The 24,217-nt window shown below is 46.2% G+C and overlaps 1 protein-coding gene across 5 annotated transcripts; it reads left to right on the plus strand.

The window, feature by feature from the left end:
• The first annotated feature begins 856 nt into the window (after positions 1-856).
• GOSR2 (golgi SNAP receptor complex member 2) lies at positions 857-20,324 on the plus strand. Of its 5 annotated transcripts, none has more exons than XM_064733804.1 (6): positions 857-973; positions 3,439-3,503; positions 5,853-5,961; positions 7,930-8,062; positions 13,814-13,954; positions 17,487-20,321. In XM_064733804.1, exons 1-6 carry the CDS (start codon positions 945-947, stop codon positions 17,646-17,648), a joined length of 639 nt encoding a protein of 212 aa, XP_064589874.1. In that variant the 5' UTR covers positions 857-944; the 3' UTR covers positions 17,649-20,321. The 5 variants fall into 5 exon arrangements, with proteins under 5 accessions (XP_064589874.1, XP_064589879.1, XP_064589878.1 ...); XM_064733808.1 differs by lacking the exon at positions 857-973 and adding an exon at positions 977-1,054; XM_064733806.1 differs by lacking the exon at positions 857-973 and adding an exon at positions 1,038-1,083.
• Positions 20,325-24,217: the final 3,893 nt, after the last annotated feature.

The raw sequence follows: 24,217 nt of genomic DNA on the forward strand, positions 1-24,217 counted from the left end.
TTAAATTTTTGCTGTACAGTTATTTTGGTTTTGCCTAAGTCAAGTACAGGACAAGGCTGAGGGTGCTGAAGGAAGTTTAGGATTTAAATCAGTGTATTTTACTCAATAGTATTTGAGGATTTTATCTGGATGGACCAAGTTTAGGACATTATTATTGTTGATAAAGCAGGTTTCCCTTCACATCACAGGTGGGACACCCAGAAAAGAGCTCAGCATCAGGGGACATTCAAAGCCTGAGGAACAAGTATAAAATGACAATATTTAATAGAAGGAGCAAATAGTGGAGAAGGAGAGAGCTAAGGGCTTGTCTGGACCATGAGGACAGAGGCTACAGACTTTTCAATTATTGATCATGTGGTATAGAGTTGAACACTTTACAGAACACAAGCCTTTCCCAATTTTTCCCAATCAAGCTTTTATTAGCGTGAAATTACATTTGTAGACAAGAATTATTTTCCATTAAACCACAGCGACAAGACAGAATTATGGCCCTAATTTCAGCTTTTTAATCAATCAGAGTTTCTACCTTTACCTGTGCCCCGCCCGGTCTCTCCCTGTCCCTCACCGCCCCTCACGATCCCGCCCGATCTCTCACGGTCCCTCCCGCCCCTCACGGATCCACCCGGTCCCGCCCGGTCCCTCCCGCCCCTCACGGCCCCGCCGGTCCCACATGGTCCTCTCGGCTCTGCCCGGTCCCTCCCGGTCCCTCCCGCCCCTCACGGCCCCGCCAGGTCCCTCACGGCCCCGCCCGGCCCCGCCCGGTCCCTCACGGTCCCGCCCCGCCCTCGCCACGCCGGTCCTGCAGCGCCCCCTGGCGGCCCCGCGTGGCGCTGCAGGGGCGGGAGCGCGGCCCGGGAGGAGGCGGAAGTGGAAACGGAAGCAGCGGGAGGCGGCGGGGCCGGAAGTGGCGGGAGGTGACGTGTGCGGAGCGGAGCCGGTGCGGGATGGAGGGGCTGTACCAGCAAACCAACAAGTGAGTGAGGGACTGAGGGGTATGAGGGGCTGTACCGGCAAACCAACAAGTGTGTGAGGGGCTGTACCAGCACACCAACAAGTGCGTGAAGGACTGGGGGGTGTGTGACGGTCTGTATTAGTACACCAACAAATGCGTGAGGGACTGAGGGGGTTATGAGCTCTATTGAGGGGGTTGTGAGGGGGCTGTACCAGCACACCAACAAGTGCGTGGGGGATTGAGGGGTGTGTGAGGGATTGAGGGATGTGTAAGGGGCTGTACCAGCAAACCAACAAATGCGTGAGGTATTGAGGGGGGTGTGAGGGTTCGGGGGTGTGTGAGAGTTTGAGGGGGGGTGTGTGAGGGGCTATTCCAGCAACCCGACAAGTGAGTGAGGGTCTGAGGGATGTGTGTGAGGAATTGAGGGGTGCGTGAGGGCTGTACCAGACACCAACAAGTGCGTGAGTGGCTGAAGGAGGTGTGAGGAGGGCTCGGGGGGTGTGTGAGGGATTGAAGGGGGTGTGTGAGGGGCTGTACCGGCAAACCAGCAAGTGAGTGTGGGATTGAGGGTGGTGTGGGATTGAGGGGTGTGTGAGGGGCTGTACCAGCAAATTAACAAGTGCTTGAGGGACTGAGGGATGTGTGTGAGGGATTGAGGGGTGCGTGAAGGCTGTACCAGCAAACCAACAAGTGAGTGAAGGATTGAGGGGGGTGTGAGGGATTGAGGGGTGTGTGCGGATTTGAGGGGGGTGTGTGAGGGGCTGTACCAGCAAACCAGCAAGTGAGTGAGAGATTGAGGGGGATATGAGGGATTGAGGACTGTGTGAAGGCTGTGCTAGCAACCCGACAAGTGCGTGAGGGACTGGGGAGTGCGTGAGGGGCTGTACCAGACACCAACAAGTGCATGAGGGACTAAGGGATGTGTGAGGGCTCGGGAGTTTTGTGAGGGATTGAGGAGTGCGTGAGGGGCTGTACTGGCAAACCAACAAATGCGTGAGGAGTTGAGGGGTGTGTGAGGGATCGAGAGAGGTGCGTAGGGATTTAGGAGTGTCTGAGGGATTGAGGGGTGCGTGAGGGACTGAGAGGAGGGTGAGGGCTCGGGGGGTGCATGAGGGAATGAAGGGTGTGTGAGGGATTGCGGGATGTGTGAGGGAATGAGGGCTGTGTGAGAGCTCGGGGTGTGTGAGGGATTGAGGGATGTGTGAAGGATCGAGGGGTGTGAGGGACTGAGTTGTGTGAGAGCTGTCCCGTCAAACCAGCATTTGTCTGGAGGATCGGGGGCAGACCCACAAACCAAGTGCATGAGGCGCCGGGCCGGGTGTGCGGGATCCCACACCGACACCCCACAGATCTCAGCGTCCTTTAAAAGCGTTTCCCCATAAAAAAACCCCATCCCGGCGGGGGCAGAACCGCGTGTGCCACGTCAGCCCCGCGGGCTCTGCCGGCCCGGGGCACCGGGAGCACCGGGAGCGGGGATTGCCGCCCATCGCTGCCGGTTTATTTAAAACATGCCCGTTTGTAAGGAATTTTGCAGCAGGGTTTGAGGGGCTGCAGCTGTTTAAATCATCCCTGGAGGTGTGGGGCTGCTTGAGGGTAAATCCCACATTTCACATGTCGGTCTGGAGAGGGAGGAGTTGTGTGGGAATTGCAAAATAAGGCAAAAAAAATCTTGTGGTTCTGTTGGTAATACTTGTGGAGTAACTCACAGGAAAGGGGCCAAAGGGCGCAGTTAAGCCAATATTCCAAATTTCCGTGGTAATTTGCATTTTGTGGGGCTCTGTTAAGGGAGGTGGGATGGTAAGAGACTTGAATTGTGTTGAATCCTCATTTCTATGTCACTGAATAATGATACAGAGTGACCCTGCAGGGGAGAGCAGGACATCCTGCTGGAGATCTGGAAATGCAGGAATGTCACAGCAGCTGTTATGGATATGGGCACTGGTGTTGTCCTGTTCCCATTTCTGAGCTGCCTCATTTTGTGATCACTGAGTGGTTCAGGTTGGAAGGGACCTTAAAGCACATCTAGTTCCAGAATAATTTAACAACCATCAATAGTTTTTTTTCATTTATTTTTCTATGCCACTGCTTGTCCAGCCACAATATTTTTTTCTTATAATTACAAGCTTTTAATTTCAGTTGATGCCTGTGAATTCACACGCTGTGAGACCGTGAAAATCATTCCCACTGTCATCTCCAGACTGAGCTGAACAGCTGTTTCTTGTGTTTTTCATAACCTTCCCCTTGATTTCTGTTTTTAAATAAAGTTACTTTGTAGGTGCATACGAGGTGAGAGCACAGCTTGCTTCCTGCTGAGGACCTGGGTTGGTGGTCAGGGCTGGGCTGTCTGCTCTGACACTGTGTTGCTGATTCCTGTGCTCTTCTAAAAAGTGCATTTCAGTAAAAGAAGCTGAAAAGTGAGGTGCTGAGAAATAATTTTGTGTTTGTTAGCTCATTTTTCTGTTCATTTTCTCTTTATGTCCTGACAGGCAGGTCCATGAGGTCCAGTCTTACATGGGGCGCCTGGAGACTTCAGACAAAGAGTCAGTGCACTGTAAGTGATGAGAGAGGTTGATTTAGTTTGCATTTTTAACCTTGTGTGCCTTCTCATTAAATTTACAGTTATTATTGGAACAAATTTAGCTCCTGAGCCACTGTGATCTGCTGCTGAGACACATCACCAATTCAGAATGCATTGAAATCGTGTTGCTGTTTAACTTCAGTAAGGTGATATTTTGTATGAGGACAGAGCAGAAAAGACAGGACAAGAATTTGCTCCATCTTCCTGTTATAATCCTTTGCTGTGGGTGCTTCTTTAATCTTGTGGTAGAATGCCAGATTTTAGGTGCTGTTAGATTTTGGAGCTCATGGTCAGGGTGTCTGTGCAGCCTTCAGAATAAACAGATCAAAACCCCCACAGTGATGCTCTCATGGAGGTTTTTGAACACCTGGAGTTCTTGGTGTGGACAGAGCTGCAGACTGAGAGCATCTCTGGGCTGGTTTGTCAGAAAGCTGAGCCTGCCCTGCTGTGCTGTCATTCCCTCAGCATCCACCACCTGGCAGCTTTCCCCTAAAGGTGCTCAGTGCAGTTTTGGGGAAAATGCTGTGATTTTGTGTGCAGGATGCTCCATCAGAGTCAGAACCTGTGATTCCACCTGCTCATGGGAACTGTGTAGAACCATTGGCTCTGAAATTGCCTCAGTAAATTGGACTATAACCCTGTGCTCATAAATGACTGCAATCATGAGATGCTCTGATATGTGTGGCAGGACTTTTTACCCCAGTGCACAACTGGCACATGAATTTTGGACCTGTGTTTGAGCTCTTAATTCCTGCATGAGTCACTAATGATGGATTCATCAGAACTTCTGAGGTGAAAGGACACTGCATGGGCTGATGCATTTCTGCACATGTTCACTGATTCTCTTACCTTAAACACATCTGTGAAACATGACTGGGCTCTAGGAAGGGTTGTGATAAATTTTTCTATCAAAAAATAGCAGTTACTAATAGAATTAGTAATTATATTTATTACATATATATTTTTCTTCACCTTTTCCTCTCTTTCCTCCTCCTCCTCCTCCTCCTCCTCCTTCTCCTCCTTCTCCTTATAATTATTATATTATATATTATAATATTATAGATCATATAATAATATATAATATAGTATAATGTAATATGATATGATATAATATAATATAACATAATATAACCTAATATAACGTAACATAACACAACACAATATAACACATATAATATAATGTATTATATTATATTATATTATATTATATTATATTATATTATATTATATTATATTATATTATATTATATTATATTATATTATATTATATTATATTATATTATATTATATTATATTATATTATATTATATTATATTATATTATATTATATTATTCCAAAAAATAGAATTACTAATTCTGGTTTTTGTGGTGTTTGTACTACTCTTTCTGCAATGCCAGACTTCCCAGACTGCTGTTCACTTGGGGTGATTTTAAAAATCCTGAAAATTAGTATAATTTGCCATTTTGTTTCTTTTACTTGAGGCCATTTCAAGAGGTAGGATTATGTAGTTTACAGTCAGTTCACCAGTTTACATAGTTAATGAATGAATAAATATATGTATCTATTTCTCTATAAAGTTACTAGTGTGTATTTCAGAATTTATGGAGAACAGGATTATCCATGCTTGAAGAGCAGGAATAGGGAGCAGGAAATTAAACTTTCCAACTTTGAGCACAGATATTCCCTTCCTGCTCAGAAAAATGTGCAGTGATGTAGTTTGGTGTGACAAACCAGAGTCTGTCAGCTCTCCTGTGTTGAATTCAGCTGCAGTAAATGATGGGGAGCTGGATTAGCACAATTTCATTGATTTGTCTCAGGATGTGAGTCAGTCACTCCCTGGCTGTGTGAGATGCAAAGATGGGGTTGTTTGTGCTCTTTGCTTCTCTGGGTGCTGCTGGGAGTGGTTTTCTGGGTTTTCCTGCTGTGTGGAGTAGTTGGCAGGTGGTTGTTGATGCTTCTGTGTTCTTGTGGCAGCAAACCCTGCTGGGGGAGCAGGAAGGGGCTGCAGGGGGAATGTGTGGGCTTGAAATCCTAATTCTGGTGGGGAAAGAGGCTCAGATGGCTGGAACAAGCAGGGGCTTTCCTAGCTGCCTTCTCAGAGGAGGAGGGAAAGGTGAGAGTGTCAAATTACTGAGCTAAAGAAGTGACATTTCATTGTATTTATAGTTCTCAGTCACCTGATTATTTTCATCCATCCATAATTTCATTTTAATTTTGAATCTATCAGTTTTTACATATTGCTTTGAATGCCTTTGAGCATTTGCCTTTATCAGATTGCAGTTGTCTAATTCAAGTGAAATCCTGTTTTTATTTCCTTGCAGTGGTAGAGAATGAGATTCAGGCAAGAATAGACAACATATTCAGCAACCTGGAACGTCTGGAAATCCTGTCCAGCAAAGAACCTCCCAACAAGAGGCAGAGTGCCAAACTGTGAGTTCACTGCTTTGCTGTGATTGTGCAGGGTAGTCTTTGTAATTATTTTAATTAAATTTACTGAAGCCCTTTGCTTTTGATTTGTGTGAAGTCTTTATACCTTGCATAACTCATCTCTGTGCTCTACTGTAGAAAAATTGAGGCACAGAGGAAAAATCACTTTCCTGCATTTAACCCCAGGATCATGAGAATCATTAAAGCTGGAAAAGCCCTCAAAGATCATCAAGTCCAGACTGGTGCAGCTGGATTCATGGCTCTGTTCTCAGAATATGCACTTGGATGTTCTCTCTGTCCCTTGCTTTTAATGGCATTTTGGAGGTAGAGAGTGAAATTCCTTCATTTGGTGCCATTTTCCAAGCTGTTGGTGACTGAAATAAAGAGATTTCTAAAGTGAGCAATGGTTTGGGCAGGAGGTTGCACCACAGACATCAGGACTTGCTGTTCTTAATTAATTCTGTGACTCAGTTATTAATATTTAGTCCAGAAAAGCCTTTGTAGTAGTAGGAGTGAATTTCATGTCACCTGTATCAAAGAAAGGGGCCAGTATCTGAAATAGTCATGGATTTCTTTATAGAATCCTGGAATGGTTTGGGTTGGAAGGGGCCTTAAAGATAATTTCCAACCCCTGCCATGGGCAAGGACACCTTCCACTAGAGCATGATAGTCTGGTCATCATTAAAATTTACCAATCAAACATTAAATTTTATCAATCATTTAATCAGGGCCAGTGGACTTCTGGACATGATTTGTTTCAGCCCAGTGGAGATATCTGAGGTGTTTCCTGTATTACCCACTGACTTTGGAGCTCCTTTTAATAAAACCTCAAACTTCAGAACATGATGCTAATTAAGGAAACTGGAAAGCATCATCTTTTATATGAAAGGGAAGGGTCATAAAATAGAACCTGTACAAATCCTGCCATCTTCCCAAATCTCTGTTAAATGAGAAATGGATACAGTTCTACAACACCTGAAGAGACAATCCATGGGATAGGATGTCCAAGACAGCTCAGGAGTTCTGCTTCACGTTCTGTCATTAGCCTGGAGCCTAAATAATTGATTAAAATGAATAATCACCTGTGCAGTAATCACCTGTGTAGTAGAAAAATGAGACAGGGAAGATGTAGGTGTGGAATTTCAGCCTAGTGTTGGATGTCCTGCATCTTGTAGAGAAGTGGAACCCACCATTCCTTGTTATTCATGGCTGTTAATTTACAGTGCTCCTTTGCTGGTACAAAAAGCACCAGAAAAAGCAGAGTCTTCAGAAAAGCAGATTGCCAGCTGGGGGCTATGTACAAATCACAAAACAGGAAGGAACTGCTGTGGAATGTGCTTTGAGCTGTTGGATTTTCCAGCATCAGTCTCATTACATGGTTATGACAATCAGCTCACATCCCAGACAGCAGACAAAGAACTTAATGTTACAACTCACTTTAAAACTTTTTTTACCAATCACACAAAGCAAAAGCTATTGACAGTAATTCTATCCAACCACTATAAGCACACATACCTGTGATTAAAACAATGCTTGCACATTTTGAGCACAATACCTGTGTGTAAGCCTTAAAACACAATGCACAGAGCTCCATTATTAAGCTTAAAACTTCCTTATATCTCACTAGATAAACTTTTCTGTGAGTTTTGTGGCACTGCTTTGTTTTGGGATGTGTTTGCCAGATTTGGGCATTTTTAATGCCATAAATCCCAGATTTGGTCAGGATTCTGTCACACCTGCAGCTCCATGGTGTGGCAGGCAGTGCAAGCTTAGGGAGTTATTCTAGACAAGCATTAATACACAGACCATTGTTCTATTTGTCCTTTTCTACTTCTTACACAATTTTTCTGCTGACCTATTTCATGGCTACTGCTTAGCTCTAATCACAGTTCTGCTGTATCTGAGGCCTGCCTCTTGCAGCTTTCCCAAACCCCTCTGATTTTCTGTTTTTGTGCTGCTGCTCCTTTGCAGGCGAGTGGACCAGCTGAAATACGACGTGCAGCACCTGCAGACAGCCCTGAGGAACTTCCAGCACCGCCGGTACCTGCGGGAGCAGCAGGAGAGGCAGCGGGAGGAGCTGCTGGCCCGCACCTTCACCACCAACGTAAATATCCCTACTGGGGCTCTCGGTGCTCCAGCAGCTCAAATCCAGCAGGGGGAGGCAGGGAGATTGTAAGCAGGATTGTTGGGAGCTGCTGGGAGTGTGGGTAAAGGCAGACAGGAATCAAAATATGTGGAGAGCTCTCTGAGGAAAAGCTGGGCTCATAAGGTAACAGGAAAAGGCTCCAGAAGCTGCTGCTCCTGTTTTATCCAGTGCAGCTGTAAAAGGGTCAGTGAGGTAGGTACCAAAGTGTACAGGATTTTTGTCAAATGTTTGCCAGATCCTGAGATCTGTGGAAAGCCTCTCTCCAGCAGGGGGAGGCAGGGAGTGTGTAAACAGCATTGTTGGAAGCTGCTGGGAGTGTGAGTAAAGGAGGAGAGGAATCAAAATATGTGGAGAGCTCTCTGAGGAAAAGCTGGGCTCATAAGGTAACAGGAAAAGGCTCCAGAAGCTGCTGCTCCTCTTTTATCCAGTGCAATCCACCTGCAGTTGTGAAAGGGTCAGTGAGGTAGGTACTAAACTGTACATTTCACTTGGATTTGTGTCAAATGTTTGCCAGATCCTGAGAACTGTGAAAAGCCTCCCTCCAGCAGGGCAGAGACAGGCAGTGTGTAAACAGGAATGCTGGAGACTGCTGGGAGTGTGGGTAAAGGCAGAGAGGAATCAAAATATGTGGAGAGCTCTCTGAGGAAAAGCTGGGCTCTTAAGGTAAAAGTGCTCCAGAAGCTGCTGCTCCTGTTTTATCCAGTGCAGTTCCACCTGGATTTACATAGAAATTGTAGAAAAGCTGGGCTCTTAAAGTAACAGGAAAAGGCTCCAGAAGCTGCTGCTCCTGTTTTATCCAGTGCAGTTGTAAAAGGGTCAGTGAGGAAGGTACCAAAGTGTACAGGATTTTTGTCAAATGTTTGCCAGATCCTGAGATCTGTGGAAAGCCTCCCTCCAGCAGGGGGGAGGCAGGGAGTGTGTAAACAGCATTGTTGGAAGCTGCTGGGAGTGTGAGTAAAGGAGGAGAGGAATCAAAATATGTGGGGAGCTCTCTGAGGAAAAGCTGGGCTCATAAGGTAACAGGAAAAGGCTCCAGAAGCTGCTGCTCCTCTTTTATCCAGTGCAGTTCCACCTGGAGTTACATAGAAATTATAGAAAAGCTGGGCTCTTAAAGTAACAGGAAAAGGCTCCAGAAGCTGCTGCTCCTGTTTTATCCAGTGCAGTCCACCTGCAGCTGTAAAAGGGTCAGTGAGGAAGGTACCAAAGTGTACAGGATTTTTGTCAAATGTTTGCCAGATCCTGAGATCTGTGGAAAGCCTCCCTCCAGCAGGGGGGAGGCAGGGAGTGTGTAAACAGCATTGTTGGAAGCTGCTGGGAGTGTGAGTAAAGGAGGAGAGGAATCAAAATATGTGGAGAGCTCTCTGAGGAAAAGCTGGGCTCATAAGGTAACAGGAAAAGGCTCCAGAAGCTGCTGCTCCTCTTTTATCCAGTGCAATCCACCTGCAGTTGTAAAAGGGTCACTGAGGTAGGTACTAAACTGTACATTTCACTTGTATTTGTGTCAAATGTTTGCCAGATCCTGAGAACTGTGAAAAGCCTCCCTCCAGCAGGGCAGAGACAGGCAGTGTGTAAACAGGAATGCTGGAGACTGCTGGGAGTGTGGGTAAAGGAGGAGAGGAATCAAAATATGTGGGGAGCTCTCTGAGGAAAAGCTGGGCTCTTAAGGTAAAACTGCTCCAGAAGCTGCTGCTCCTGTTTTATCCAGTGCAGTTCCACCTGGATTTAAAATTGTAGAAAATAGAAATAGAAAATAGAAAATTAGAAATTGTAGAAAATAGAAATAGAAAGTAGAAAATAGAAATTGTAGAAAAGCTGTGGCTCTTAAAGTAACAGGAAAAGGCTCCAGAAGCTGCTGCTCCTGTTTTATCCAGTGCAATCCACCTGCAGTTGTGAAAGGGTCAGTGAGGTAGGTACTAAACTGTACATTTCACTTGGATTTGTGTCAAATGTTTGCCAGATCCTGAGAACTGTGAAAAGCCTCCCTCCAGCAGGGCAGAGACAGGCAGTGTGTAAACAGGAATGCTGGAGACTGCTGGGAGTGTGGGTAAAGGAGGAGAGGAATCAAAATATGTGGGGAGCTCTCTGAGGAAAAGCTGGGCTCTTAAGGTAAAAGTGCTCCAGAAGCTGCTGCTCCTGTTTTATCCAGTGCAGCTGTAAAAGGGTCAGTGAGGTAGGTACCAAAGTGTACAGGATTTTTGTCAAATGTTTGCCAGATCCTGAGATCTGTGGAAAGCCTCCCTCCAGCAGGGGGAGGCAGGGAGTGTGTAAACAGCATTGTTGGAAGCTGCTGGGAGTGTGAGTAAAGGCGGAGAGGAATCAAAATATGTGGGGAGCTCTCTGAGGAAAAGCTGGGCTCATAAGGTAACAGGAAAAGGCTCCAGAAGCTGCTGCTCCTGTTTTATCCAGTGCAGTCCACCTGCAGCTGTAAAAGGGTCACTGAGGTAGGTACTAAACTGTACATTTCACTTGGATTTGTGTCAAATGTTTGCCAGATCCTGAGAACTGTGAAAAGCCTCCCTCCAGCAGGGCAGAGACAGGCAGTGTGTAAACAGGAATGCTGGAGACTGCTGGGAGTGTGGGTAAAGGAGGAGAGGAATCAAAATATGTGGAGAGCTCTCTGAGGAAAAGCTGGGCTCTTAAGGTAAAACTGCTCCAGAAGCTGCTGCTCCTGTTTTATCCAGTGCAGTTCCACCTGGATTTAAAATTGTAGAAAATAGAAATAGAAAATAGAAAATTAGAAATTGTAGAAAATAGAAATAGAAAGTAGAAAATAGAAATTGTAGAAAAGCTGGGCTCTTAAAGTAGCAGGAAAAGGCTCCAGAAGCTGCTGCTCCTGTTTTATCCAGTGCAGTCCACCTGCAGCTGTAAAAGGGTCAGTGAGGTAGGTACCAAAGTGTACAGGATTTTTGTCAAATGTTTGCCAGATCCTGAGATCTGTGGAAAGCCTCTCTCCAGCAGGGGGAGGCAGGGAGTGTGTAAACAGCATTGTTGGAAGCTGCTGGGAGTGTGAGTAAAGGAGGAGAGGAATCAAAATATGTGGGGAGCTCTCTGAGGAAAAGCTGGGCTCATAAGGTAACAGGAAAAGGCTCCAGAAGCTGCTGCTCCTCTTTTATCCAGTGCAATCCACCTGCAGTTGTGAAAGGGTCAGTGAGGTAGGTACTAAACTGTACATTTCACTTGGATTTGTGTCAAATGTTTGCCAGATCCTGAGAACTGTGAAAAGCCTCCCTCCAGCAGGGCAGAGACAGGCAGTGTGTAAACAGGAATGCTGGAGACTGCTGGGAGTGTGGGTAAAGGCAGAGAGGAATCAAAATATGTGGGGAAAAGCTGGGCTCTTAAGGTAAAAGTGCTCCAGAAGCTGCTGCTCCTGTTTTATCCAGTGCAGTTCCACCTGGATTTACATAGAAATTATAGAAAAGCTGGGCTCTTAAAGTAACAGGAAAAGGCTCCAGAAGCTGCTGCTCCTGTTTTATCCAGTGCAGTCCACCTGCAGCTGTAAAAGGGTCAGTGAGGTAGGTACCAAAGTGTACAGGATTTTTGTCAAATGTTTGCCAGATCCTGAGATCTGTGAAAAGCCTCCCTCCAGCAGGGGGGAGGCAGGGAGTGTGTAAACAGCATTGTTGGAAGCTGCTGGGAGTGTGAGTAAAGGCAGAGAGGAATCAAAATATGTGGGGTGAAAGTACAGCTCTCATGAGGAAAAGCAGGGCTCTTAAGGTAACAGGAAAAGGCTCCTGTTTTATCCAGTGCAATCCACCTGGATTTACATAGCAGTTAAAAGGTCAGTGAGGTAGGTACCAAAGTGTACATTTTACTTGGATTTTTGTCAAATGTTTGCCAGATTCTAAAATCTGTGAAAAGTCTGACTGTTATACACCCTGCTGGCAGCAGGTGTCAGCAAACTTCAGTGTAGCCAAACACAAATCACACAGCTGGGACAAGGCCCTTGGTTTTTGCCTATAAAAGAGTAAAAAGTTGGGAATAACATGAATGTGGTCCAGCTGTTCTTAGTTCCTCCATTGGGAAGTCCTCCCAGTGCAAATTTCTGGGGGAATTTTGCTCTGAATAATGTAGGCTTCACTTTTCTGCAACTGAAAAGTTAGTCTTGGGTTTTATTGGTTTTTAAAAATTTTGTTTATTTGTTTTTGTTAAGTTTTTGTTTTGTTTTGATTTTTTGTTTTTTAATGCTATTTTTACATTTTTGTTTGATTTCCCTATTTATTTCCCTTCTTTGTTAAAGGCATCTCACCTAATATTTTGTCAATCATTGTCAGGACAAGAGAGAAAGAATATGAGCAATCCTAATTAACTGAGATTTGGGCATTTCAATGCATTTCTCAAAGCCTGCCACAAAGATAATGTCTGGTATTTTGTTGGCTATTTCAAAATTGTAAACAAGGCTTGAAGGAAACACTGCAATTTGTGTTTTTAAATATTGTGGTGTTTCTCTGCAAGTAGGGAACAAAAAGTTCAGAAACAACAGGCTTACAGATATAAAATATAGAGCAGATGAGTTATTTTCTCCTTCAGATATTGAAAGGTATAGTGGATGAAAAAAAAAATACACAATTACTTTGTATTTCTTTTTAGTTTGCTACAAAAATGTGGCTTTAAAATGATCCTTTAATAGGGAAATGATGATTTATTTATCAGTTATCAGCCTCTCTTGGTTACATTTTTCCACAGTTCTCATTCATATACTCAGCTGAGTTTGTGAGTAAATCACTGGAAAATCCAGAAAACCTTTTGGAACACAGCTGTAGCAGTGTTCTGAACAGTTTGCTTAATTCAAGAGTTAAAAATTGTATTTATCTTTAAAGCCTTTCCTTGTACCTGGAGAAAATCACAGCAAAACAGAGCTCTGGTGCCATTCCATGCCTTTGTGGGGCATCACAAATCTACTTCTCTATTTTTATTGCTGCTTATAGTGGATAAAAAAAGCCTTGCACAGAAATGAAATCTGCTGGTTTGAAGGTTGGTAAATATCTGGAATAAGAGCCATTCACATGGAAATCCAGGTGCTTCTGCTCAGACAATTGACCTGACTGTGAATTCTGCCTTTGGCTGGTTCTTGTTCTGATGCCATCCCTGCCTTCCTGTGCAGTCCAGATTAGAGTTTTACCCTGTTATTTCCATTTCAAGATTTCCAGTTCCTACATGAGTGAATGCATCTTTTCTGGAAAAAAAATCCATGAAAAATACTAATTTTTAATATATTTTTTTAAATAGGGCCCTGGGTGATGAGTGAGACAGAGCTCAGGGAACCAAGCCCATGTCTGTTTGCCCTCACTGCCAAAAATTTGTTTAGAATGTCATCTCCAAACATTTTTTCATTTTTGTTGCTCAGAAATGTGGTGTCAAATCTTTCACTTGCAGTGATCAATGACTAAACACCTTCTTGGTGTTTAACACCTCCTGTTAGCTTTGATGTTCTCTCCTGCAATACCCTTTCCTACTGAGAGTATAAAAATTCTCTGCTTTTGCTCTTTTTTATCCTTGAGATCTCATTACAGTTGAGCAGCTGCTCAGCTTTGCCTTTTGGCTTCCTCCCTATCTTCTCTAAATGACTTTTTTCACTCAAATATCAATGTTGTATTTAAAATCATTATGAAAAAAATAATGTAAGCACAATGCTGGCAGTCCTGTTGGGTTCTGGCTGTGTGCTTTTTGTGTTTGAGTGAGCAGGTAACCGAGTCCCTGCTTTCCCCACAGGACTCTGACACCACCATCCCGATCGACGAAACCTTGCAGTTTAATGAATCCCTGCAGAGTGCCCACCGAGGCATGGATGAGCTTATTGGCAGTGGCACCAACATCCTGGCTGGCCTGAGAGACCAGAGAGTCACTTTAAAGGTGGGGGCATCATTTTTTACCACAAAAACCCCACATTTTTCTGTCTTCATGCTGATCAGGCTAAGTAAAATCAATATATGTGTTGTTTCGGTACATTGCTCCGAGCTGAGGATGCTGGAAAAGCCCAAATTTCATTTAAACAACTTGAAATCTTTACATTTTACCATCCTGTTAGGAATAGCTTTAGGATCTCTTGGGGCTGGCTGGCCTTCACCTGCAGGGCAGCATCTGGAGTGCTGAATGTTTGTTTTTTTGGTTAATTGTTGTTTGTTCAGGTTCAGGAGGGGCAGTAAGTGGCTGGCAGGGAGATGCTGGTTCAGATTAGCATCACTCAGAGCAGCCACAAAGCTGCTCTAGAGCACCTGTGATTAAGATTAGTAATAAAGATAATGCACCTCAACAATCCCTCCCTCCCTGCTGAAAACAGCTGCATTTCTACAAGACAAATATTTGCCTTTTATTTTACACACTGTTCAAAGTGATGGTCAATTCTGAGTGAAAAACTCAAGGATACAAAAAACTTTTTAATAAGAAGTGTGTGGGGAGAAACTGGACTTGTGAAAAATGTAGGGAAATGCCTGCTGTGTTCATCTTCTGATGGGGATAACTGCTGTTCTCAGTTTTGTGATACTGCTTTATTTTGGGATGTATTTGCCAGATTTAGGTATTTTTAATGTCATAAATGGCAGATTTAGGTATTTTTAATGCCATAAATCCCAGGTTTGGTCAGGTCTGTCACACCTGCAGCTCCATGGTGTGAGCAGTGCAAGCCTGGTGTGCCCCTGGGGAGCTGAGCTGGGTTCCAGGCTGCCTGGTGTTCCCTGAGCCCTGCACAGAACCAGCCCAGCTCCAAACTGGGGCTGCAGCTCCTCCTCTGCTCCCTACTCTGGTGTGACCCAGCCCTGCACCCACAGATCTTACACAGAAACATTAAAGCAGAGTTTGAAGCTGAGTTCTTTCCAAGATGAGTTTTAGCCTCTGGTTCAGGTCACTTGTTCACTGACCTGGTGAGTATGGATTTGTTTTAAGACAAGGTTCATTACTAGAAAAACCTTGAAGAAAACTCAGTGTTCATTGCAGAGGAGTGGTGCTGCTGAGCAGTCTGGTCACAGGAGTGGTGGGGAGAGGGAGAGGTTCTGCTGCCAGCTCATGAGGAAAAGGCTGGAAGGACTCATATTAGTGCCTGGAGAGGATTTGGATTGTGAATGCTTTTTGGAAAGAGCACTTTCCTTGAAGTCCCTACATCCCTGAGAGGATTGTAGACATTTGTCCACCCTGTTGAGCCCTGGGCTGCTGCACAGGGAATTGGAGTTGATTCTCCAAGCTGGGAAATCACTGATCCAAGGTAATCTCTCATGAGGGACTGGGAGAAGCACATGGATTCTGGAGGGTTCCTGAGAGAGGAAGGTGCATCCACCACAGGAGAGGAGCCCTGGTGCCCTGCAGGGATGGGGAAATGCTGTTTCTTGTGGCAGCACCAGTCCTGTGTGGCTGCTTTTGCTGGCTGGCAGTGACTGCCTGGTTCCTGCTGACTCTCCCTGGGCCTCCTGGCTCTTCTCCAGCCTTTGCTCTGGGCAGGGAATTGTTGTGTGTCTGTCCATGGCTGCTGGCACACACAGGCTGTGCTTTCAGGGCCATCACATTGCTGAGTGTTCTCCCTTGCAGGTGAGGAAATGTTTGTTCATGTTAACTCAGCTTTTCTTGCACTGACACAGATTTTGTTGCCTGAGAACATCTGGCAGAGCAGCTGGTGTGGAGACAGCTTGCAAAGAGAAATGGGTTGATGTGGAATCATGGAACACCCCATGTTGGAAGGACTTCCCAAGGATGATCCAGTCCAACTCCTGGCCCTGCAGACACCCCAGCAATCCCACCCTGTGCATCCCTGGGAGTGTTGTCCAAGTGCTCCTGGAGCTCTGGCAGCCACTGCAGGAAGATTCTTTTCCTGATATCCCACCCAACCCTTTCCATGCCCAGCTCAGCCATTCCCTGGCTCCTCTCCCTGTCCCAGAGCAGAGATTGGAGCTGCAGCCCCACTGAGCTCTGCCCTCAGCTGCTCCTCCTATGACTCCTCCAAACCTTTCCCCACCCTCATGTCCCTCCTTTGCACACTAATAGCTTTATTCTCTGTAATTTTTGTATATTGGGTATAAATAGACACAAATGGAATGATTATTCCTAGCTTGTCCCTTTAACTGATCCAGTTGTGCAATTCCACTGTTCATGACTGCAGGAATTGAAGAATTTTCCCTTTCTGTTGTTTTGCTTTCATTTTAAAGTTTCATATTTGGTTTTTGTTCATCCAGCAAGGTTTGGTTTTGTTCTGAAGGGGGTTAATAGGAGCTGTGGGAACTGGAGAAAACTGATTATGTGGGACTGGCAGAGACACAACCCAACTTCAGTGAAGGGCCTGAACTGCCTGGAACACAAGGCACTGCTGCTGTAGTTTGGCATTGCAAATCTGTGTTTTATGCACTGAGAAACTTCTGCATGTGGGTCTGCTCTCACTCCTCCTGAAGGAGTGCATTTTTCTGAGCCACTTTTTATCTTGTCTCAGTCCAGACAGATTGTTTTGTGTCTTTAACCACATTCCTGTTCATGTGTATGAATTAATTAGTCCAAACATCCAGTTGTTTTCTGTGGTGTTTGTGAGATCCCCGGGATGAGGTGAGAGATGAGAACCTGACTCCCAAGTTCTCAGAAGGCTGATTTATTATTTTATGATATTATATTAAAGAATGTTATACTAAAACTATATTAAAGAAAGAGAAAGGATACATCAGGAGGCTTAACAAAAATTAATAATTAAACCTGTGACTCTTCAGAGCCTCGACACAGGTGGACCATGATTGGTCGTTAAATTCAAACAATTCACATGCTGGGTAAACAATCTCCAAATCACATTCCAAAGCAGCAAAACAGGGAGAAGCTGAAGCTTCCCAGGAGAAGAAATCCTGGTGAAGGGATTTCTCAGAAAATATCACAGTGACAGTTTCCAGGGTCCCATGGCCACCTCCTGTGGAATGGTAGGGATGGTTGGCTGAGAGAAGTTCAAACCCATCTGTGATGGTGTTCACAGGGGTTTGAGGATGAGGGAAGAGATGAGGATCTGGCTCCATGTTTCAGAAGGTTTGATTTATTATTTTATGATATATATTATATTAAAGCTATAGTAAAAGAACAGAAGAAAGAATTTCATCAGAAGGCTGGCTAAGAATAGAATAAAAAAGAATGATAACAAAGGTTTGTGGCTCCGAGCCAGCTGACTGTGATTGGCCATTAATTAGAAACAACCACATGAGACCAATCCCAGATGCACCTGTTGCATTCCACAGCAGCAGATAACCAATGTTTGCATTTGTTCCTGAGGCCTCTCAGCTTCTCAGGAGGAAAAATCCTAAGGAAAGGATTTTTCATAAAAGATGTGTGTGACACCCATCACTCATCCCCCATGAAGAAACACTCTTGCACTGTGAACAAGAAGTCTCAGAGCACGAGGGTGATCGTGTCTTTGCTGTTTTGTTGTCCTCAGGGCACCCACAAGAAGATCCTGGACGTTGCCAACATGCTGGGGCTGTCCAACACGGTGATGCGGCTGATCGAGAAGCGCGCCTTCCAGGACAAGTTCCTCATGCTGGGGGGCATGGCTGTCACCTGCCTCATCATGTTCCTTGTTGTGCAGTACCTGACATGAGCTGCTGGCCTCCTGCAAGAGGACTCACTGCCTCCAGAACTGAATTTCCTCTGGGTGCTGCTTTGGATGAGCCCTTCCCGTGGACTTCAGAGTTTACAAATCCCGCTGGGACAGCGTCACGTGGAAGGCACGTTGGGAAATGGATGTGTCAGGAAATGGGACACTGTGCTTGAGAATGGCCCTGTGAAAATAACCCCTGGCCTTTACTGCTCTCCCCTCAAGCCTGCAGGTTAATAGGAAGCAGAAGTGAACGTTGTGCCCAGCTGTAGCAAGGCAGGAATGTCCCTTTGGGCACACAGGGATGGGAGGATGCAGAGGCACAGCCTAGGATGCTGCCAGTCTTTCTGACCTGACCCCCTGCATTTTGCAGTGCAAGAATGGCACAGAGAATTTCAGTGTTCATGGGACTGAGTGTGCAAAAAGAGCTGGGAAGTGAAGGGCTCCCATCTGCTTGGAGGAGGATGTGTGGGGAAGATTCTTAGAACGGTTATAACCTCAGTGAACTTCACACACAGTATCACCCAGCACACATCTCTCTGGTTTAGGCTGAAATGCTGCTCTGCTCCTCTGAGGGATGTTCTGGTGCCTCTCTCTGCCACTCTCCCTCCTGCTTCCACTGGGATGCACATCAGGCCTGTGGCATCTCCCTGGGCCTCCTGCCAGATGCAGCCTCCAAAACTGAGATTGTTAATGCTGCAGCACAGAGCTTTGGGGAGCTGTGTTCATTTCCTGAGGTGCAGATTGGGTTTGGGGCTCTGGAGCTGGAACTTCTGAGTGGATGGAGCAGGTGAGTCCCCCTGTACTCCCTGGAGGTGTGGGGTTGTTCAGAGCTGGAGCAGGTTCTGCACACCAGAGGAATGGTGGGATCAGCACAACAGGCCCTGGCACTGAACATCAGCTTGGTCAGGAGAGTTTCCTCAAGTCTGTGCCTTGGCATGGAGAATCCCCACCCTTGGCAAGGGCATTCCTGTGCTGCCCTTTGCACCTGTGGAGTTCCTGTGAGGGACACTCGGCTGTGTCACCTCCTGGGGTGGTGCTGGCTCACACTCATCCCTTTGGGCTCATTCCCTGGCCCAGTGAAACTCTGGAGCTGTGAGATCCTGGCACTGCTTCCCCTGCAGCCTGGGGGTGTGTGATGGAGGTGGCATTTTGGGATCATCATTTCAATCACCCTGCAGATCCATTCCCATCCCCATGTGTGACAATTCTGGAGCGTTCCCTGGTGTCTGACAGTGGCACAGATGGGTCATACAGAGATGATGCTGGCAATTCCTCCCCTCTTTCCTGTCTGGAATGGTTGTGGGTCTCTGAATTAATAAGTAATCACAAGCTCTACATTCTGCTGACTGCACCGAGCTTTGCTTTTATTATGTGTTGCAAACTGAGAGAAAGGGTTTTAATAACTGAAAAAAATGTTAGAATGAATTTTAGGGACTGTGGGCCATGGGACAGGGCCATGCTGGTGAGCAGAGCTGGAGTGACCAGTGGCCCCTGTTCATGGGCTTCTCCATGTGTTTGATACTTTCCTGCTATTTCTCCAAGTGTTTCCTGCTCTTGGAGTTCCCCATCTGTCCAGGTTTTCCAAGGAAATACTGCAGCAAAGCAAGCATGGAGCTGGTTTTCATTTGAGCCCAAGGAATTAAGGAATGAAAAGAGGCAATCTGCAGTGATGGAGCATCTGTCTGGCTGTGTAACAGAAATCATAAATCCAAATTTGCCTGAAATTTATTTTGGATATGAAATCTGATGGATTCAGCCCTTGAGAGGGCAGCTGAGCACTTGCAGGGGGTCCCTGGGAAATGTCAGTTCTGATGAACTGATGTGGTTCCACTGGATTTTAGTGTGGGGGTTTAAGGGTCCCTGGGAAATGTCAGTTCTGATGAACTGATGCAGCTCCACTGGATTTTCCAGTGTGGGGGTTTAAGGCTGTCACTGTTTGAAGTTTCAGGGTTTGTCTTTCATCAAGGTGGGACTCGGGCCAATCTCTCTCCTTTTGGGCTATGGTAGGAGCCATAAAATACTTGGAACTGGATTTTTCTTCTGTTTCTGAGCCTAGCTTGCCATTTTAATAGATATTTTCCTGTTGATTTATTTTGCCTCTGGACTCTCTTGTCCCTGCACAGATTTCCTCTTGGTAGGCCAAGTGTCCTTGCTACCCATGACACCCAAAGGTGACACTTGGGGCTTGAAGGAACCACCTGGGGAGCTGGATGTGGGGACATGTGACATCAGAAATGTTTGTGGTGCCTGTAAATCCAAAGAGATTCCAAGGAAATCTCAGGTGGATTGTGTGAAACCCAAAAACCCCATGGCAGTGGGACAGGGGTGCTTCCTTCAAGCCCCACATTTCCCCTTTGGCTGCCGTGGGACTGAGCTGGAGCCCTGCTGGGGTTGTGGCCGTGCCAGAGGAAATGAGCTGGAGGCTTTGCTGCTGCAGCTTGGTGGTGTTTCCTTCCTCAGCAAACACCTCACTCACTTCTGCTTCCAAACTGTGGCACGAGTCCAGCTCTGGGGTGAGCTGGTCTCAGGAGGGGACTGTGGGAATTCACTTGCCTCTGGAATAAAACTTTTTATTTTACCAGTATTTTATACATAAAGGAACGAGGGTGGGATGTGATTCATGTGATGTTCTGTGAATAAAGATTTTTTTCAACCAAATTAAAGATTTTTTTTTTTACCTTAACCAACATATTGGGGCCAAAATAAACAAGCAGGTTCACTGAAACCTGGTTCACTGTGGATAGAAGAGGGGGCCATGGGGGTGCTGTGGGGGGCTCCCCTTTGGGTCAGTAGGAAATGATCCCACTGCACTGGGGCTGGAAGGAGCAGGAGCCTGTGCTGGGTGGGAAAAAGGCAATCACTTGTTTTTAAAATTTTAGAAGTTTAATAACAATGAAATGGTTATAAAAATATAATACAATTAGAGTAATAACAATTTGGATTAGGACAATATGAGACAATAGAAACAAAGAGTTAGGGACAGTCCAGGTACCTGTTTTTGGGCAAAATAAGCCCAAAAAAGAACCCATGTTAACAGAGGATTAACCCTTAAAAGCAACAGCCTTTTGCATATTCTTACATCTCATACATGATGCAGAAATTCCATTCAAACACAGGATTCTGTATGGGCAGTGTCAACTTCTTCCTCTGAATCCTAACAAGAAGTTTTCTGATAAGAGAGCAATAAATTCTTTTTCTCTGAAAGATTCAGGTGTCCTGTGGCTGTTATCTTGCTGTGAGTCCTTTCTTTAAAAAAAGTATCCTATACAGCATAGTTTCTATTTTAACAATTTTTTATAACCTAAAACTATATTTAACACAGTACTTAAGAGAATTAATACACCATCACTTTCTAGCACAACACATATAATATTCATTTTAATATTTGCAAAAAGCCAATCATAAAATACACATTTTTCCCACTGGGCCTCACTGGTCAGACGGGTGGGATGTGGGATGTTCCAGGTGGGACAGCCCCAGAGCTGGTGGTGAAAGGGAGCTGGAAATGGGTGGGTGATGTCCTTTCCACCTGCAGTGATGCAGGTGAGGGGCTGCTAATTAGGGGAAGTGAAGGAAGAGCTTGGAGAGCAAAACGTGGCTGTTGATAAAGAGATTGTGGATTTAAAATGTGAGATCAAGGGGTTGGATCATTTCCCTCTTGCTCTTCAGCTCTGTTTTGAAGTAATTCCAATCCCCACAGCTACAAAACACTTATTAAATCAGAAAATACCAGCAAAAAATGCAGCAAGCTGTCAGTGCTGTGTGTGTGAGCTCGATGCAGAGGGATGGGATGGGGCTGCCCTGGGTCCTGTCAGGGTGGGCCCTGAGGGGCTTTGATGCCCTGAGCAGCAGCTGGAAATGGGACTGAAGCTGCAGGAGTGTGTGAGAGCGGAACTGGACCTGTGGAATAAATCCAGGGAAGGTTTTATGCCCTGGTTTCACCCGGGATTGAGTTAATTTCCTCCCCAGCAGCCGTTCCCAGGGCTGTGTTTGGGATTTGGTATGGGAGTAATGTTGATAACACAGTAATGTTGATAACACAGCAATGGTTTGTGTTTAAATTAAGGACTTTTCAGTTTCCCAGGCTCTGCCAGTGAGCAGAGGCCCAAGAATCTGGCAGAGAGCCGAGCCAGGACAGGTGACCTGAACTGGCCAGAGGGATATTCCACACCACAGAGAGTCGTTCTGAGTGTATAAAACCTGGGAATGATGGCCTGGAACGGGTCAGAGGGTGCTGAACAACTCTACTGGCGCCAGCACTTGTCTGTCTGGGGTTTTATGTCTCCCCCTGTCATTATTTTTTTTATTATTGTTAATTATATCTAACTTCGTTTCAATTATTAAACTGTTCTTATCTCAGCCCCCGAGTTTTACTTTTTCCCCCCCAATTCCCCCATCTCCATGTGGGCGGCAGTGAGCTGTGATGTTTAGTTGCTGGCTGGGGTTAAATCTGAGAGGGAAATGTTTTTAAAAAACAAAACCAGTGAGTATTTGAGCACTTAAAACCAGTGAAATGAGGGTAAGGTATGTGTAGAATAGAGGGGCAGATAAGTGATAAGAGATGATGATTGGGTGGGACAGAATTAATTCAGAAGGAAGATAGTGTAGGTAAGCACCAGAGGATGTTTGTACTTGGCCCAAAGCCTGCTCTGTGTCTGCCTCTCCCTGTTCACTCTTCCCCAGGTTAACCCTGCAATGTCTGAGCTCAAGGAGATGTGTTAAAAATCAACCTCCTCTAGAAGCCCATGGTGACACTGCCCAGGGCTGGAATTCTCAGCTGGAGGAGGAAAATATCCATTCCCAGGCCATAAAAGGGGAAGGGGTTGGGGGTAAAGGGAAAAGCTCTGTCAGCTCCCTGCTCCTGCCTCACGTTCTCTCCATGAGGTCCCTGGGTGATGAGCCCTGTGCCCCAGGGGAATCCTGGCATGGAGATTTCCCAGTTCCCAGGGAATCCTGGCATGGAGCTTCTCCAGTGCAGGGAATCCTGGCAAGGACTTCCCTGGCATGGAGATTGCCCAATCCCAGAAAATCCTGGTATGGAGATTCTGCAGTCCCAGGGAATCCTGGCATGGAGATTCCCCAATCCCAGGGAATCCTGGCATGGAATTCCCTGGCATGGAGATTTCCCAATCCCAGGGAATCCTGGCATGGAGATTCTCCAGCCCCAGGGAATCCTGGCATGGAGATTGCCCAGGTACAGGGAATTCTGGTATGGAGTTCCCTGGCATGGAGATTCCCCAATCCCAGGGAATCCTGGCATGGAGATTCCCCAATCCCAGGGAATCCTGGCATGGAGTTCCCTGGCATGGAGATTTCCCAATCCCAGGGAATCCTGGCATGGAGATTCTCCAGCCCCAGGGAATCCTGGCATGGAAATTCCTGGCATGGAGATTCCCAAGTCCCAGGGAATCCTGGCATGGAGATTCCCAGTCACAGGGAATCCTGGCATGGAGATTCCCCAGTCCCAGGGAATCCGGGTGTGGAATTCCCTAGCATGGAGATTCTGCAGTCCCAAGGTATCCTGGCATGGAGTTCCCTGGCATGGAAACTTCCCAGTCCCAGGGAATCCTGGCATGGAAACTCCTGCCATGGAGATTACCCAGTCCCAGGGAATCTTGGCATGGAATTCCCTGGCATGGAGATTGCCCAGTGCAGGGGAATCCTGGCATGGAGATTGCTGGCATGGAGATTTCCCAATCCCAGGGAATCCTGGCATGGAGATTCTCCAGCCCCAGGGAATCCTCATATGGCATTCCCTAGTATGGAGATTCTCCAGCCCCAGGGAATCCTGGCATGGAAATTCCTGGCATGGAGATTCCCAAGTCCCAGGGAATCCTGGCATGGAGATTGCCCGGTTCTAGGGAATTCTGGTATGGAGTTCCCTGGCATGGAGATTCCCCAATCCCAGGGAATCCTGGCATGGAGATTCCTGGCATGGAGATTCCCTAGTCCAGGGGAATCCTGGCATGGAGATTCCCCAGTCCCAGGGAATCCGGGTATGGAATTCCCTAGCATGGAGATTCTCCAGTCCCAGGGAATCCTGGCATGGAGATTCCCTAGTCCAGGGGAATCCGGGTATGGAATTCCTAGCATGGAGATTCTGCAGTCCCAAGGTATCCTGGCAAGGACTTCCCTGGCATGGAGATTCCCCAATCCCAGGGAATCCTGGCATGGAGATTCCCCAGTCCCAGGGAATCCTGGCATGGAGATTCCCCAGTCCCTGGCATGGATTTTCCCTCTTTTCCCCCAGCATTTTTGGGCTCCTGTTCCAGCCCTCTTGGAAATCTTTGTGCCTTGGCTTAGGGAGGGGAAGGGCCAAGGGAAAGGAAGGGGAATCAGAGGGATCAGAGTCCTGTCAACGTTCTGGAAAGGGGCAGCAGAAATTAAAGCCCAGCAGGATTGGAAATTACCCTGGAGTTGCAAATACAGGGCGGGAATATTGTCAGAGCCCTTGGATGTGCCGGACACAGCAAAAGGGATTTGCTGCCTTGGGTCATTATGGGATGTCAGCATTGGGTGTGTAGGGATGGGGTCAGGAAAGCCCTGATGGAACAGGACATGGCAAGGAC

Source organism: Zonotrichia leucophrys, chromosome 27 (genome assembly GCF_028769735.1).
Source record: "Zonotrichia leucophrys gambelii isolate GWCS_2022_RI chromosome 27, RI_Zleu_2.0, whole genome shotgun sequence".
In the NCBI taxonomy this organism is placed as follows: domain Eukaryota; kingdom Metazoa; phylum Chordata; class Aves; order Passeriformes; family Passerellidae; genus Zonotrichia; species Zonotrichia leucophrys.

Bases quoted from the DNA above. Each gene is read 5' to 3' on its own strand.
- GOSR2 (XM_064733804.1), top strand. From the start codon at position 945: ATGGAGGGGCTGTACCAGCAAACCAACAA. The intron at 8,063-13,813 runs GTAAATATCCCT...CTTTCCCCACAG, and splicing joins CCCGCACCTTCACCACCAAC to GACTCTGACACCACCATCCC. The intron at 13,955-17,486 runs GTGGGGGCATCA...TGTTGTCCTCAG, and splicing joins ACCAGAGAGTCACTTTAAAG to GGCACCCACAAGAAGATCCT.